Source organism: Tasmannia lanceolata, unplaced genomic scaffold (genome assembly GCF_043159265.1).
Source record: "Tasmannia lanceolata isolate RefF3 unplaced genomic scaffold, GAP_Taslan_0.1 ptg000015l, whole genome shotgun sequence".
Classification (NCBI taxonomy): Eukaryota; Viridiplantae; Streptophyta; class Magnoliopsida; order Canellales; family Winteraceae; genus Tasmannia; species Tasmannia lanceolata.
In genome coordinates, this window is record NW_027518692.1 from 30,155,946 (window position 1) to 30,172,268 (window position 16,323).

The 16,323-nt window shown below is 38.0% G+C and overlaps 1 protein-coding gene across 1 annotated transcript; it reads left to right on the forward strand.

Moving 5' to 3' along the window:
- The first annotated feature begins 2,472 nt into the window (after positions 1–2,472).
- Positions 2,473–3,965, forward strand: LOC143845394 (dehydration-responsive element-binding protein 3-like). Its single transcript, XM_077353716.1, has one exon. It carries the CDS (start codon positions 2,933–2,935, stop codon positions 3,683–3,685), a length of 753 nt encoding a protein of 250 aa, XP_077209831.1. The 5' UTR covers positions 2,473–2,932; the 3' UTR covers positions 3,686–3,965.
- Positions 3,966–16,323: the final 12,358 nt, after the last annotated feature.

Consider the following 16,323-nt stretch of genomic DNA (forward strand, 5'->3'; position numbering starts at 1 on the left):
AATGAATGTTTTGAATTATCCAAACAACATGGGCTCACTATATTTTTGGTCGGCGGACCAGAGAAGCTTCTCTAGTCGGCCGACTAGAAAAACTTTCCTCATATATATAGATACCGTTCAAAAAGAAGAAAAAGAGAAGGAAAAAAGGGTCATGCGATGCACGGGGCAATATATTGGATGGTTAAGATCATCCAATGAATGACTGCTTTCTTTTGGAAGCCCAAAAAAAGTTGAGATTTATCGGATGGTTAGGATTATATTACCAATTCAATTTTTGGTTTATATATAGGCAATAGATTGAGCGGTTTAGGTCAATGAGATGACCCTACAATTGGATTGTAGATTTGATGCAGTATATGATACTTGATCCTTTTCCCCTCTACCCAACATTCCCAGTCCCACTTCCATTCACCATCATTAACCCGGTCATCGTTCTTTCAATTGGGCACAAAGACCCCTCGATCAACTTAAACCCCACAAACACCACGCTTAATTACCTTGTTTGCAAGCCCCATGAGAGAGGTGATCATCAATCATTATGTGAGATAACCTGGAAGACATGGGCCACATCACAAATCTGGATCCATAGGATGAGAGGGTCCCCTATGGTGATCATCACCATGTGAGATAACCTATTAACCTAGTAAATGTAATTCCACAGAAAAACCTTCTCCAAAGCTTTTGACCAAACAATAAAACTATCACATCATAAAAAAAGAAGGAGGCACCGGAGTATGTTTAAGAAAGCAAAACAAAAGCAGAAAATGGGAACCCGAAAAGAAGAATTATAAGGTAAAAAGGAGGAGAAACTTTCAACAATCCACTTTAAATTTGATCCTCCAACAGTTGGAACTGCGAAATGAAGTAAGATTCAACCATCAGAAACAAAATCTCTATATTATCCACCACCTCGACCGCACTTTCCTGATTCAAAGATAGGAACCGACTTAAACAACATCTCAAGTGTTGAAACCTACTAAAGGGAAGGCAAAATACATGTTGTGAAGGGTGAGATGGGATAGATTTTAAGGAGAGGGAGAGAATGGAAAGTGGTCATTTAAGTTTTAAATGGATTGTTTAAGGAAAATTAAAGGTTAGCGACAAAACATGATTAGTAGTGGGATAACAAATTTAGTAGTGGCAAAATGGCATTTCGAGGGGAAAGAGTTTTCCAACAATTTTTCTATAGACACGAAAATAAATATTGACGGGAAAAATACATAATTTTAATTAGTTGAAAATTTAGAAATACACTGCGCGATCAATATTTCCAAAATCCACTTAACTTACTTGGCAACTGTTAAAATTTGTAGTATTATTTCATGAGAAATTATATGGTGTCCGACCGTCAAGTCCCGTGTGGGGGTGGTACCATGAAAGTACTACCCTTGATGTTGATCCAACAACAGCCTCTTAAAAAGTGAGCTGCTGTTGGATCAAATATCAAGGGCGCCCGCAAGGGACTTGATGGTCGGGCACCATATAAAAACTCTTATTTCACGACCATGTTTTGATAATGGGACAAATCACCTTGTTCTAACCTCTCTACTATGCTGACTGGTGCTTTGGGGGAAATTATATTCTTGTAAATAAGTAAATAAATAAGGGTTTTGCTAGGAACCATCAGAAAAAGGCATTTTGCGGCCGGCTATTGCATGAGAGAGCAGCCGCACAGTCTCACTTTTCAATAGATTTTGTTTTATTCATGTAATTCATGTGAGGTGGCTGCTCTCTCAAGCAACAGCTGGCAGCTAAATGTCTTTCTGCATTGGTCCATAGCAAATCCCAATAAATAAGGGGAAATGATATCAACCCAAACATGATTTGATATTTTTGCTAACTCATCTTGTCTTTTAGTAATTAAAGAGCTGTCAAATGTTATTACAGTTCCAAAAGCGCTCTCACAAACAAACTAAAAAAGAAAAGACAAGCTGGGCTTGTGCAATTATTAAAACATAGTTGTGCTGATCGCATTTCCCTAAATAAATACATAAGTTCAAAAGTAAAAATGGATTTCATCTTAGAAGAATCATTTATGAAAACAAAAACACTAATGATGACATAAGTCTAGGATGAAATCCATAAAAGGGCAAGGTTTGAAGCCTGATGACAGCCTAAACCCTAATCTAGAATGAGCTTCCCATATTATATTCTAAGGAAAAAGAAAATGAAGGTAGCAAAATACCCAATGAGAATTGAATTGAGAGCAGTGAGTTGGGACCCATGTGTAATTGATTTTGGCTTGTCATCCATTGTCTGCCTCAATGGGTAAAACTCATGTGGAAATGAAAAGATGAAGAGGAAAGGAACAGAGGAATCAAGGATGAACCTGCAAAAACAAAAAATTAATGAAGGTGGGTAAGTAGAGCCCATTGTACTAGCAAGAAGCCACGTTGCCTTGCTGTGGACCCCATCCTCACTAGCATCACAATGTGTCATTGCCAAATGATAGAAAGTAGAGCCCCCACTCCCTCCCTCTCCCTACTAAAACCCACACCCCCCCTTCTCCCTCATCTCATTTTCACATTCCCCTCTGCAATTTTTCTTCTTCTAGTACCCACGAACTTCTCATTCCAAATGGAGAAAACCCACTTGTACAAATAACTCTGCCACCCTCTATATAGTTGTAGTCATCAAATCTTATGTCACCTCTCCCCTTCTCTCCCAATGGGAATCCTTCAATTCCCTCTTTCTTAGCTCTCCTTCTTTTGCTTAACAGTTCCTCTCTGTCCTAGGGAAGAGTGCAACACTTAAATTATCCACCCCTTCTCTACTCGAGTACTAATAGGCTTGCAGTAAAAACCTTTCAAGTATCTTCTCAATGTATGCCTTCTGACCACAAGAAGGCATTCTTCACCCTCCACCTAAGCTGCACAGGAAAGGCCCAAAGAGTCAACAAGTTAATAAAATTAGTTACCTACATCAATCAAAGATGGCGGGTCCATGGAATTCAGAGGCAGAAAGAAATAGCAACTCCATATGTTCATCTCCACCTTCTCCATCCTGTTCTTCCTTGAGCCAATCCCTTCAAAACCAAGTTCAAATCCACTCAAAACAGCTCGATTCCAACAAAAAAGATGCGAATAAAAGCAAAAGAAATCGAGATAGCAACAAACATCCCGTCTATCGCGGGGTTCGAATGCGAACTTGGGGCAAATGGGTGTCGGAAATCCGCGAACCGAGGAAGAAATCGAGGATTTGGCTCGGCACATTTCCGACCCCCGAGATGGCTGCGCGGGCCCACGATGTGGCCGCCCTTAGCATAAAGGGAAATTCAGCCATACTGAATTTCCCTGAGCTAGTAGACTCCCTACCGCGGCCTGTCACACTATCTCCACGTGATGTCCAGGCCGCGGCAGCTAAGGCCGCAGCCATGGAGAAATTCTCCTCGGCGGCCCCTGTCAGAGTAGATGAGATCTTGACCCTTGATTGTCAGGGAATCTTGACCGTTGATTGTCAAGGGGACTCTGTCTCGACCCCCTATGAATTGAGCAAAATTGTGGAGCTCCCACGACTCGGTGCGAGTTTTGACTTGCCCAGTGAGTTTGTCTACGTTGACTCAGCCGACAGCTTGCTTTACTCCCCGCCACTTCCTTGGATGGAAGGTATGAATGATTTCGAGTTTTTCTCCGAGCAGGAGAGTGTGATCCCGACTAGTTTTGAAGCTTTGTTATGGAATTGTTAGTAGTGTTTTTAGCTCTTGTATTTTTATTTGGGCCTAACACCTCTTTGTAATCTTCTCTTCTCTCATTTTTCTTTGCATTTGCTTCTTTTCTTCCTTTGGGTTGTGTACCTATTAAATGATAATGAATTGACTGCATAGCATTAGCAAATAGTGAAATATGACAAACTTTTTTTCTGGGTAGACAGAGTAAATGTTTCTATATCTCTTTTTCTTCATCTCTCTGTTTTTAAGCTCAGATTTCAATAAATTCCCCCAAAGGCTTCTTGTTTGGTGGTACAGATATTAAAGGGTCCTTTACTTTTATATATCTCAATCTCCTTTTCTCTCTCTCTCTCTCTCTCTCTCTAGCTTAGATTTCAATGATTTCAAAGACTTTTTACCTTGGTGGAGAACTGAGGTTTCCTTTTATCTTTCTTGAGCTTAGACTGACTAGATTTCTTCCAAAGTGGAATTCGGTTACTTGGTTTCTGATTTGGAAATCTGGGTTTTGTTCCATTATTATTGCCAAGAATTGAAGCCACATGATTCGTCGAATCTAACAAAAAGTTGGCTGAGACAGAAATAATTCCAACTTACCCTTATCCTTACAGTAATATAAGGGCCACTTGGACGTTTTAATAACCTGAAAATTGTTGTCTACTCGCTTCAGCATTTTGGCCAGTTCTGAAAGCTGCCAAGAGTAAATTCCAACGATATATTTTGGGCGATGATAAATTTGCACCCCTTATAGGATAATTCGCACCACTTGAACGTGTATTATGTGGCAGACTTTAACGCTATTTGACGTTTAAAGGGTAAACACGCTGTCTACTCCTTGAAATGCCCAAAAGGTTCTCATTAATGGTGCTGATGAGTGCACCCACTATGTTTTACAAGAACACCCTCACCCCTGTTTTTAAGAACCTCACGTCAACAAAAAGAGTTCATGTTTGAGTGAATTTTGCAGATAAGGTCATGCCATCAATTTGTGACCAAGATACCCATGGTAGAGTTTTTTGACTCATTGAAAAAGACCAAACAGTCCTTATAGGACAAAAATTACCTTGTAGAAAGGCCAAAATATCCTTCACAATCAAAGGTAAGAACTCCGTTTGGTTGCCGGAATTTTTCTAGTTCTTGGGACTTTTATGGAATTTCTGCAGGAAACCCACATTTGGCTGCCGGGCCCAAAATAATCCCAAGAACCAAAATAACCCCACACGAAACTTTATCCTGGAAAAAAAAATACTCTCAGGAACCAAAAATACGCTTGTAGAAGATTTTTTTTCTTCCCAACAGTTCAAGCAACCAAGCAAAGCACCATAGTCCGATCAACCAAACATGAGGTTTTTATTTTACCGGGATACTTCCAGGGAGTTTTTTTTCCACCAATCTCCCAGGGACTTTTTTGTTCCACAGAAATCCCAAAAGCCAAAAAAATTCCGGCAACCAATATAATATCATTTCTACATATAATAGAAATCTTATCATGGGTGTGAAAAATGGGCCCATCACATCAAAACATGAGGCATAAAATTGTGGGCCACATCATACACATGAGCTCAGGTGGAGATCGTGGGACCTATCTGATCAAAACATGAGGTAAAATGGTGGGCCCCACCTGATGCATGGGATTGAATTGAGTAGGACCCACCACATCAAAACATATATATTTTGGTCTTCTGCATGGTATTTTTCATCTTTTCACAAATAAGGACAGTGTGGCTTTTTTCTGAGTAAAAAATTCTAGCATGGGTATTTTGGTCACAAGTTGATGGGATTCAATCTGCAAATTGTTAAATTAGCAAATAAAAGAGAGGAGAGGACTACTTTTGCAAAAACCCCGAGAATTTGTGGATTTGATGTGATGTTCTCTGTAAGGATGAAGACAAAAGAGACGGGGGTTGTCCTTGCACTAAAAATAGCTCCCCTTGTACTCGAAACACCTTCTTTCTTCTCATCATAATTCCATATCTTTTTACTATCTCGAGATACCTTTTTTACTTATTATGAGGTGTGAATACTAAAAATGAAAGATAAAAAAAAGCAGTCAATGTTGTCTGAGAGTAAAATCCAAAATATCACAAACCTTACGAGTGCGTGTCATTGGAAGACGATGAAAGCTGTAGCCTATTTTTACTACTTTTAGTAAACAGTATGAATCCATATCTGTTTCTTTTCATAAATGAACTGTACACGCCTACACGATCTTTAGCCCCTTCAATTATTTTTCGGTACTCATGCCCGCACGACCATGTTTTGATAACAGGACGAGTCACCTTGAGAACCGATTGTGAGTCTAAAATTATTAATGGACTCAAAATTAGGTAGGGGGTGCAACTCGGGTCGGATTCAACCCCAAAAAAGTCGGTTCAGGTTGAGTTCGGGTCAGGTTTGCGTTGAGGGTTTGGGCAACCTCACCCAAGTTCAAACCGACATTTTTTATGGAATTCTTTTTCTAGGCTTAAAAGTTCAGGTTTGGGTGTGTTCGGGTTGAAAAAAAGGGTTCCTCAGGTCGTGGTCGTGTTGAGGCAGGTTGGGCCGGGTTGCACCCCTAAAATTAGGCCATCGTCCTTCTAGATAGTGACAACCTATTGTGAGTCCAAAACAAATTATTAGACTTTTGGACTCACAATAGGTTCTCAAAATCTTAAAGAATAGAGCCTAAACATTATTTTTCAGTCCTTTTAAGACTCACTGTTCTCAAAATTAAATAACAAATACAGCCTTCTTGTATATACGACTACTCTTTTTAGACTAGAAGGGTAGCCCCGGGGAATCAAAATCACGACAAACACATATTTTCAAATGGAAATGTTATCAGCACTACTGTATTTTGATGAGGGCACTCCTCACTTTATTGAAAGTAAGGTATGGCCAGCAGATGATCCAAACCGTCCATTAGATAGGCCACAGCCTAAGTAGGTTGTGCCCCAAAAATCATTTCCATAGGCTGATGCTAACTCTCGGATCTGAATGTTAGAGGGTTGTTCCTAACCCTCTAAAGATCGGAGGGTTAGGATCAACCTATGGAAATAATTTTTGGGGCACAACCTATTTAGGTTGTGGCCCATTTAATGGACAGTTTGGATCATCCTATGGAGCTGGCCATACCATACTTTTAATAAAGTGAGTAGTGCCCTCATCAAAATACAGTAGTGCTGATAACATTTCCCTTTTCCAAAATAATACATATATGAAAATGATATCCGCACCCTTATTTGGATAAAGTAGGTCCACATCATGTTAAAACCTTTCATTTTTTGTTCTCATATAATATCCACCAAATCTTAGTTTGGCTTATTGATTGATGTATGTTGTGACATGTCACCTGTATTTCTAAAACAGGGTTTAGTTATCTATTTTCTATAGTTTAAATAAGAAAACTTGGGTAACCACCATTTGTTATTTAAAACCATATAGATATAAACTTTTCCTTCTGTTTTTTAGTATCTTATATAATGGAAAATTCTTTTGTACACGTTAAATATCTTACAAATAAAAATCTCCATTTAGATATTAAATACCTTTACCAACCCCATGGGATAGAAAAAGAACCCTAGGGCTGCTCGCCCTTTTTGTTCACCCATTGGAGCCCGTCTTTATCCAGTCACCTCCGTTAGGCTAGGATCCTAAAGCCTCTTACTTCCATTCTTATCTGATGATCTTCATTCGGACAGACTTTTAGAATCTCCTATTTTCATTCTCATTCTTTAGGATTTCCTAGTCCCTTCACCAATAATTTTGATTTGCATACCAAACAGAAGATCTACAACCAAGGTTTAAAATTTCGGTTTCGGTACCGGCTTAGGACCCTGAAATTTCAATATTTTGACCGAAATTTTGAAATTTCGGCCGAAATCTGGTACAAAAATCGAAATTATTATTTTATTCAATATTAAATTTTGGTCAAAATTTCGGTTAAATGTTAAATTAATTTATAAAAAAAAATAGAGTTTATGGGTCAAATTTCAAAAAAACCAAAATTTCGACCAAAATTCCGAAATTTCGGAATGACCATTTTGGTTTTTAGTGGTTTCGGTGTCGGTCTCCACCGAAATCCGAAATTTAAAACCATGTCTACAACTAAGACTAGTAAACACATTAGTGAAATAAAATCACTTGTGTTTAGAATAATCAGAACAAGATGGGAATGCCAATGTGTGAACCATTGGGCTTATACTTCAAATGATTTTACTATATGAAAAATAAGAATGATTACAAGAAGCACTCACCAGATTGCAAAAACACAAGGCTTTCTCCACATTACACAAGACACAAACTTGATGCCTTCTAGAATTCAAGCACCAAAGCTCCCTAGATAGATGTGCTATCTTCAAGCTTCTTCAAGCTTGCTAAGAGAGATCTAAAAAACCATTGTTTCCCCCTTGTCGTTCACTTTGCCAAACTGCGGAAGATAAACCCTTGTAGATGTTTTGTAGATTTTTTTCGTATATCCCGTAAAACTCACTTTTTGAATATGTTTTATGTTTTTCTTATTTTCACCATTGTTTTTTCTTTTTTTCACCATGCCGTACGTAATACCTTACCTTCAAAATAGGCAACATTCCATACGGTTTTTACTTTAAGGATTTTTGGCTTATCAAAAAAGCCAAGAGTCCTAAGATGATAGAGTTTTCTATTTATAAGAAACTCAACAAGCAAGAGAAAATTTCTCAATAAACCAGTCATATGTAAGTTAAGAGTCTTATGTAATCAAGGCTGCCGAAATTCAAGGCAATATTAATAGCGTACATTAAGAGATGATTCCACTTTCCCGTAGGTAATCCTAAAATTCCTTTGAGAGGTAAACTCCGCCCCAGTCAGAGCACATAGTCTTTATTCTCTTATCTAGCTCATTCTTCACTTCACTCTTGAACACTTTGAGCTTTTCAAAGGTCTCAAACTTACGTCGCATCAGGTATAGGTATCCATACCTTGAATGGTCATTAGTAAAAGTCATGAAGTAGATGTAACCACCTCTATCCGGATGAGAACAAAGTTCACGTATGTCAGTATAAATCAAACCGAACAAATCCTCTGCTCTTCACCTTTTCCCTTAAAGGGGATTTTGGTCATCTTATCCTCTAGACAGGGCTCACAGGTGGGGTAGGATTCCACTTGGATCAACTCCAATGGGCCATCCTTGAACAACTTCATGATTCGTTCTAGGTTAACATGAGTCAGTCGATGATGCCATAGGTATTTTGGGTTCACAATGTCCCTTGTCCTTTTTGGAGTTGGGACACTTACAGCCGCTACGCTCTCAATTATACTAACATTCTCTAAGGCGTTAAGTAAATACAAACCATTCACTATTGTACCTTTAGCAATCAAGGAATTTCCATGTTTAATTAATTTTTTTTATTAAAGCTAATAGAATAACAATAAGAAATGAGTTTGGAAACAGAAATCAAATTCCTTCGAATTGAAGGTACAAATAAATGGTCCCTTAAAACTAAACTAGAATCGCCTGAGAATGTAAGTATAAAATCTCCTACATCCTGGACCGAAACGGTTGCATCTGTTCTAACTTATAGGTAGAGCTCCCTTTTGGTCAACCTTTTGATTTCTCTAAAACCATGCAACATATTGCAAAAGTGTGAGATCGCATCAGTATCAACACACTTGGAAAATGCATGACTAATCACATTGGTTGCTGCAACAAAGACTTGCGATATACCTTCTGAAGGCTTCTCACCCTACATACACGCCAAAGAGGCCGACAACTGAGCTTCCAGTGGCTGGACTTTTCAAGTGGAAGCATGCTCCATTTCCCTTCTTTGTCTTCTTTTTGAAGCCACCCTTGTTCTTTACCGCAAGAGTAGTGTTCTTCTTTGAGCTCTTGCCTACTGCCCTTTCCTTTCGGCTTAGGCAATAACAATACACTACCCTCTGCAAGGAAGGCATATTTGTGGTTTCTTTTTAAGAGATCCTCTACCGAGCGAAGCATGTTCACTAATTCTAACATCGTGACCTCCGACTTATTCATGTTGCAATTCCAGACGAACTTGTTGAAGGACTCAAGAAGGGAGGCCAGAATGATGCCCACCTGGGACTCGGCATTAAGGTAGGCACCCAACAAATCAAGCTCGTTCAAGTAACCCATGATCTTGAGCATGTCTTCCCTGATTGGTGTGCCCTCCACCATTATTGTAGACACTAAGCCCTTCATCGCTAACTGCCTAGCATTGCAATATTGCTCTCCAAACATCTCCTTTACATTCACCATTATATATCCGGTCATTGGCAACCCCTGGTGCGGCTTTTGCAAGCATTCTGGTCATCGAGGCCAAGATATAGCACTTGGCCATGTCGTCACCCACAACTTAATAAATTTGTCCTTATTGTTGGGTGGCATCATGAGGCGGGAATCTTGGCAAACAAGCTGTCAAAACATAGTTGATCTTTTCCGTTATAAGTACTATCATGAGTTTTCTTTTCCAATCCACGTATTTAGGACCGGACAATTTGTTGTTAGCCAAGATTCTAGCTAAAAAGGGTTGTGGGAGGCCATTTTTAATCATCTACATGCAAAGGAAAATTTAGGCATAATTAGCAAAAAGAAAAAAGAAAAAAGGGCGGCCTAGTGCACGAGGCTCCCGCCATTGCGGGGTCTTGGGAGCGCTAGATGTACGCATCCTTACCCCTGCTTTGCAAAGAGGCTGTTTCCGTGACTCGAACCCATGACCGCCAAGTCACAGTGGAGCAACCTTACCACCAGGACAATTAGCAAGCTACCACATATTTATTAAATTCAATTTCATGACATATTGCCACTTGGATCTGGGTTTTTGCTCTAGATGGTCTTGCCCATTGCACGTTTCATCCACGGGGCTCTCATCCCCATTGAGCAAGAGAGATACACTTATTTCTCCAATGGCCTCTCATGCAACATTGATCGTTAGCTTTTGACCGTATATCATACTTGCCCTGAGAAGGGTGGAGTCATCTCATCTATATTCCCACGTTTTTTTTTTTTTTAGTTACACTTTTCTAGTTAATCATTAAAGTCTTATAATTCCCAAGAAGCTATCATAAGCCAATTAATTTTTTTTATTAAAAACATTAGGTATGGATATTATTTTCATATATCTATACTATCTGACTATAAATGTAAACATTTTCCCTCTATAATATACCTTATAACGTAAATTTCTTAATTCCTATTAAAAAATAAAGTAGTAAACAACTATATATATGAGGAAAGTGTTCCTGAGCTATAGATCAAATAAGCTTATCTGAGCTCGAGCTCAGAAACAGATATGGGCCCATATTGTTGGGGGATCCAAAGCATTCATTTGGAAGCCCCTATCATGGATAGGGTGTCCACAAAATATCAGCTCCATTGGATCATCCTAACCCTTCCATTTGTGGAGGGAAAATGGGCATATTTGTGGAGAAACAGTATCTGTCCATTTTCCCTCCACAAATGGAAGGGTTAGGATGATCTTATGGACCTGATTTTTGGTACATACCCTATCCGTGATAGGGCCTTTTAAATGAATGCTTTGGATCCCCCAAAAACACATGCCCACATGAGTTTTTGACGCTAGAGCTCAAATAAGCTATCTGATTTCTAGCTCAGAAACACTATTCTCTCTCTCTCTCTCTATATATATATATATATATATATATATATATCTACTATATAGGAGAAGAGAAAAGAAGAGAATTTTTTGAATTTTTGGAAAATTCTATGAGAATTACACATCACTTTTTTTAACTTTTTTTAACAAATGCACCCATTCAACTCACATATTCTTCCCTTTTTTTATGATGACAACACATAAGGTGATTGCCACATTTAAGCACACTAAACATAAAACTTCTCCCCCTTTGTCATCACAAAAAGAAGGGATGAAAGTTTTAAACATAAGGGAAAAATTATGCAATGTGTAGCTCCCCCTTTGTCAAGGAATAAATCAAATCAAAACTTCCCCTCAATAAAAGCAAAATTCAAAACAAGGAGGGTTTTGAAAACTCATATGGGGTTTTGAAAGATAACTCATTTTCTAGCTCCCCCTAAATCAAATGTCCCCTTTAAACAAAATACAATCATCAATAAATGGGGATCATCCAAATCAAATTCCCAAGATAAAGATATAACAATCTGAGTAAAAGTCTTGGGCACAGAGAACCAAAATTCATAAAGATATTCAAATTAAGCATATGCCCCTAATCTAATGCAAAAGCATAGAAAACTAGGTTGGGGCCTTTGGAACCCATATCCATTTGGTTCCAAATGGCTTAGATTTACCTAAAATGTTCTTTTCAATTCAAATCATCTTAGTCTTAGGTAAAGATTTAAGCACACATTCATTTTTAAAATGTCCTAATCTACCATAAAAATGACATTTTGTGCAACAAGTAGATGGACATGTAACACTACAAGAAGATTTAAGATTGTCAACATTTTTCTTCTCTTCTTGTAAATTTTGGTTTTCAAAAACCAATTTTTCATTTTCTTTTGCGAATGACTTACATCTTTGAATCAAGTTTTTGTTTACATTTATCAACTCATTGTTTATTTGATTCAAAGCATCATTTTTGAGCGAGAAATTATCAATTTCCAAGTGCAACGAATCAATTTCATTTTGTAGTTTGGAAATTGAGGAGTTGAAATCCTTTTTAATATCAAAAGTGTTTAAACAAGGATTCACAACACTACCATGTAAATGAGAAACCTTAGAATCTTCTAATGAAAGATGACAAGTATGATTTTTAAAGATTTCTTCAAGTTTAATCCAAATCTCATGTACATCTTTACATGTTGAAATTTTCTCAAAAACACGGGGAGACAACGAGCAACAAATTGCAATCAAAGCTTTACTATTTAATGCATGCAATTTGGATCATATTTTCCCTTTGTTAGAAATACCATTTTCTACAAGATTTAAGATCTCTAAATCCAAAGATCTTGAAAAGAACCTCATACGGGTTTTCCATTTTCCATAGTTGGTTCCATCAAAGGACGGAGGGATAGAGATGTCATGACCAATTTTAAAATCCATGGGTTTTGCCAAAAAAGATCTTTAACTCTTACCGGTTAAGGCTTTTGACAAGAGCCCTAGCTCTGATACCAAGTGAAATTCCAAGGGTGGGCCCAATTAGCAACCTAAAAGGAGATTAGGTTGATACAAATAATATTTACCTTTTGAAAAAAAAATTTCTAAAATATTTAAACTCTCCAATGAAGGATTAAGAGATCAAAGAATAAAACAATTTAAGCAAGTGAGTTAAATCTAAAGTGCAATGCAAATATAAAACAAGAGACAAGAAAGAGTGCACCCAGGATTTAAAGTGGTTCGGTCCTCAAACACACAAGGCCTACTCCACTCCACCAACCAAACCCGTTGATGGCTTCACTATTTGATCTTCTTAACTTCGGCGAAGATCAGTGCCGATTACAATCGCGTTAACCTTGGTGGCAATCCTCACCAAGGAGAGAGGGCTCCGCTTTTCCGAACACTCGCCCAAATACAATCAAAGAAAATAGAAAATTACTACTCCTTCTTGAAGGGTAGATAGCTCTCAAGCTCACACAAATTTCACTCTTGAAATGATGTACAAATTCAAACCTAGGTCTAATCCCTTTAGATATCCCAATTTGAGGCACAAGGGTGATTACCACTCTCTAATATGTTTAGAACATGTTTAGGAATGAGAGAGTTATGTTCTAAGGCATAGAGAACACATACATATAGAGAAAACCCAAATATGACCGTTACAGGGGCATAGTCGTAATTCTGTGAATTTTTTCAACGGTCATAAATTTGTTCCCGACATAGTGGTCTCGGAGTTCCGAGAGATTTTCTCAGAGTTCCGAGAAATTCTCGGAGTTCCGAGAATTTATCTCGGAGTTCCGGGAATACAAACAAATTTTGGAAAAATGTTATTGGACCAAATCTCGGAGTTCCGAGCTCGGAGCTTCGAGAATATGCTCGGAGCTCCGAGAATATTCTCGGAGTTCCGAGAAGCCTAAATCAGCAGATATTCAAGATTTTTTGTGCTGATATTTTTTGGGCTTCAAGGGCTTCCAAATTACACATAGATGGGATTGTTATTCCAATTAGGGTCAGTTATTTGGTGACTCCATTATGCCTCAAGGTGGGGTACCTAGTAGGGATTAGATGTACAATCTAACATAAGACTTAAGCCTTCAAATCTTCTACTTTTGAAGCACATCTTCAAGTCTTGAACTCTTGCATGGATCACCTCCATTTCTTTGGCTCTTCAAGATCTCTCCTTGAATGCTCCAAGCCTTCATCATCATTTGGCTTCAAATGGTGTTCAAGGATGTACAAGCCTCGATCCATGTCGTTTTCCTTGATCTAAGTGCTTGAAATTCTTGAATCTTCAATACATGCACTTAAACATCAAACACGTTAGAAATACAACACATTTCAACTTGTGTTTGAAATCATCAAAACATAGAAGATTGCCAAGGTGAAAACCATTGGGCTTACACATATTTTCAATCCTACCCCCTCCTTTATACTTTTTAACAAATGCACCCATTAAAGCCACATAATTTCAATCTTACCCCCCTCCTTTATGGTTTTTTAATAAAAAATCTATAAGGTGATCTTAACCGTCTGATTTAAGAGGAATTAACCTCTATAGATTGTCGGCTAGGATCAGCCTATGGAAATGATTTTTAGGGCACAACCTATTTATGTTGTGTTCTATAACATGGACGGTTTGGATCAACCTATGACGTGGTCCGTACAGTTCTTTGTCGGCCCGTGCATCGCACTGGGTTTTTTACTATGGAGCTGATTTTTGGTACATACCCTATCTATGATAGGGCCTTGCAAATGAATGGTTTGGATCACCACAGAAAATGTGGGACCCATGTGATTGGGGCACTTAAGCTCACCAACACTATATATATATATATATATATATATGTGTGTGTGTGTGTGTGTGTGTGTGTGTGTGTCCATGACTAAGAAAAGGCCAAAATTATGTGTCCATGACTAATAAGAGTGCTGCTATAGAAACGGAGAGTGGAACATAGAGTATAACCTAATAAATCCCTACATGGCACAAGGCAAGAGAGGCGTAGTTTTGCCATTTTCATGGAGAAAAACCCAAAAATGAAGGGAAAGATTTCTAATGTGTCAAGAAGCTATTTGTTCGGTTCTACTCTTTGCCCCAAATCGGTTGCCATATCATTATTCGTAGTATTATGATGGTTCCATGCCACAAATCACACCCCAGCTGTATGAGCTCCATAAAAAAACAATGCTTTAGCTTTTTTGGTGGGCTCCTAATGATGCCTTATTTAATTAAGGTCGAGGATCATTCAATTATAGTGGGACCGACTATGATGGGGTTAGACTTGTGGTTATCCACAATTCAGTGGACTTGATGGTGTACATACGACATGGGCATATACTCACTTTTTTTATATTTGCTGTTTTCTCTTCTTTCTATTTTTGCTGACAAAAAAAATCCTCGCTAGGTAGTTAAGTTTTCTAGTTTCAAAAAAAAAAATCCTAGGGTTAGGATCAACCTATGGAAATGATACTTGGGGCACAACCTGTTTAGGTTGTGGCCCATCTAATGGACGGTTTGGATCATCCTATGTGTGGGCCATCCCGTACTTTTAAAATAGTGAGGAGTGCCCTCATCAAAATACAGTAGTGCTGATAACATTTCCCTTTTAAAAAATGTTTAATTATATCAATTAAATTTTCTCAATTGCTACTCTCTCTCTCTCTCCATGGCGACGAAATCCCTAGACTAGACAAGAAGAAAACCGAGTAATATAAATAGGAAAATGAAAAACATATTGATCCTAGAATCTAAGTACATAGATTTTTTGTGTGTATGCACCTATAATGTGTGTGTGTGGGCGCGCGCGCGAGAGAGAGAGAGAGAGAGAGAGAGAGAGAGAGAGAGAGAGAATATTATATTAAACATGATGGAAAGTTTCTTTATATCTATTAAATATCTTAGATTTTTTTTTTCTATACAAATTATTAAATACTATAATATTATGAGTTTACAAGTATGTCAATATTATACATGGGAACCAAAATCCCTAAAAAGAAAAAAACCTAGATATATAAAAAGCAAGGAGAAAAATATGAGTATCTTAAGATCTAAGTTCAAAGGGAAAGACAAAAACATAAAGAGGAAACAAAGGGGGCTCTAGCTCCCATACATTTCATACACATCAATCACAAGTCTAGCCAATTAAAACTGGTCCCACTATAATCTGAAGATTCTAAAACCTTGATCCAAAAAGGAAACAGAGAGAGTGGGCTCTAGGCTCTACCTCCCATACTTGTCATGCAGATCATAATCACAAGTCTAACCAATTAAAACTGGTCCCACTAATCTGAAGATTCTAAAACCTTGATCAAAAGAAGCTAAATTGCTAATTTTTACAGTGATGATCTTATCTGGGGCGTTTAAGTGGTTTAAGTGGCAAGGATTAGAATCATATAAGTTGCCTCATGTACTTGATGTCAGAAAAATTCAAGGGTTTCGATTGCAACGTACACTGTCAATGGGTGTCTCTGGTGATCAAAATGGGCGTAAATATCACTTCCCAAAATCAATTGTCAAAATCCAAAACGGACAGGCCTAATTATTGGACTCAATTAAATGCAAATTTGGGTCCAAGAATCCGTCTCAAACTCAAA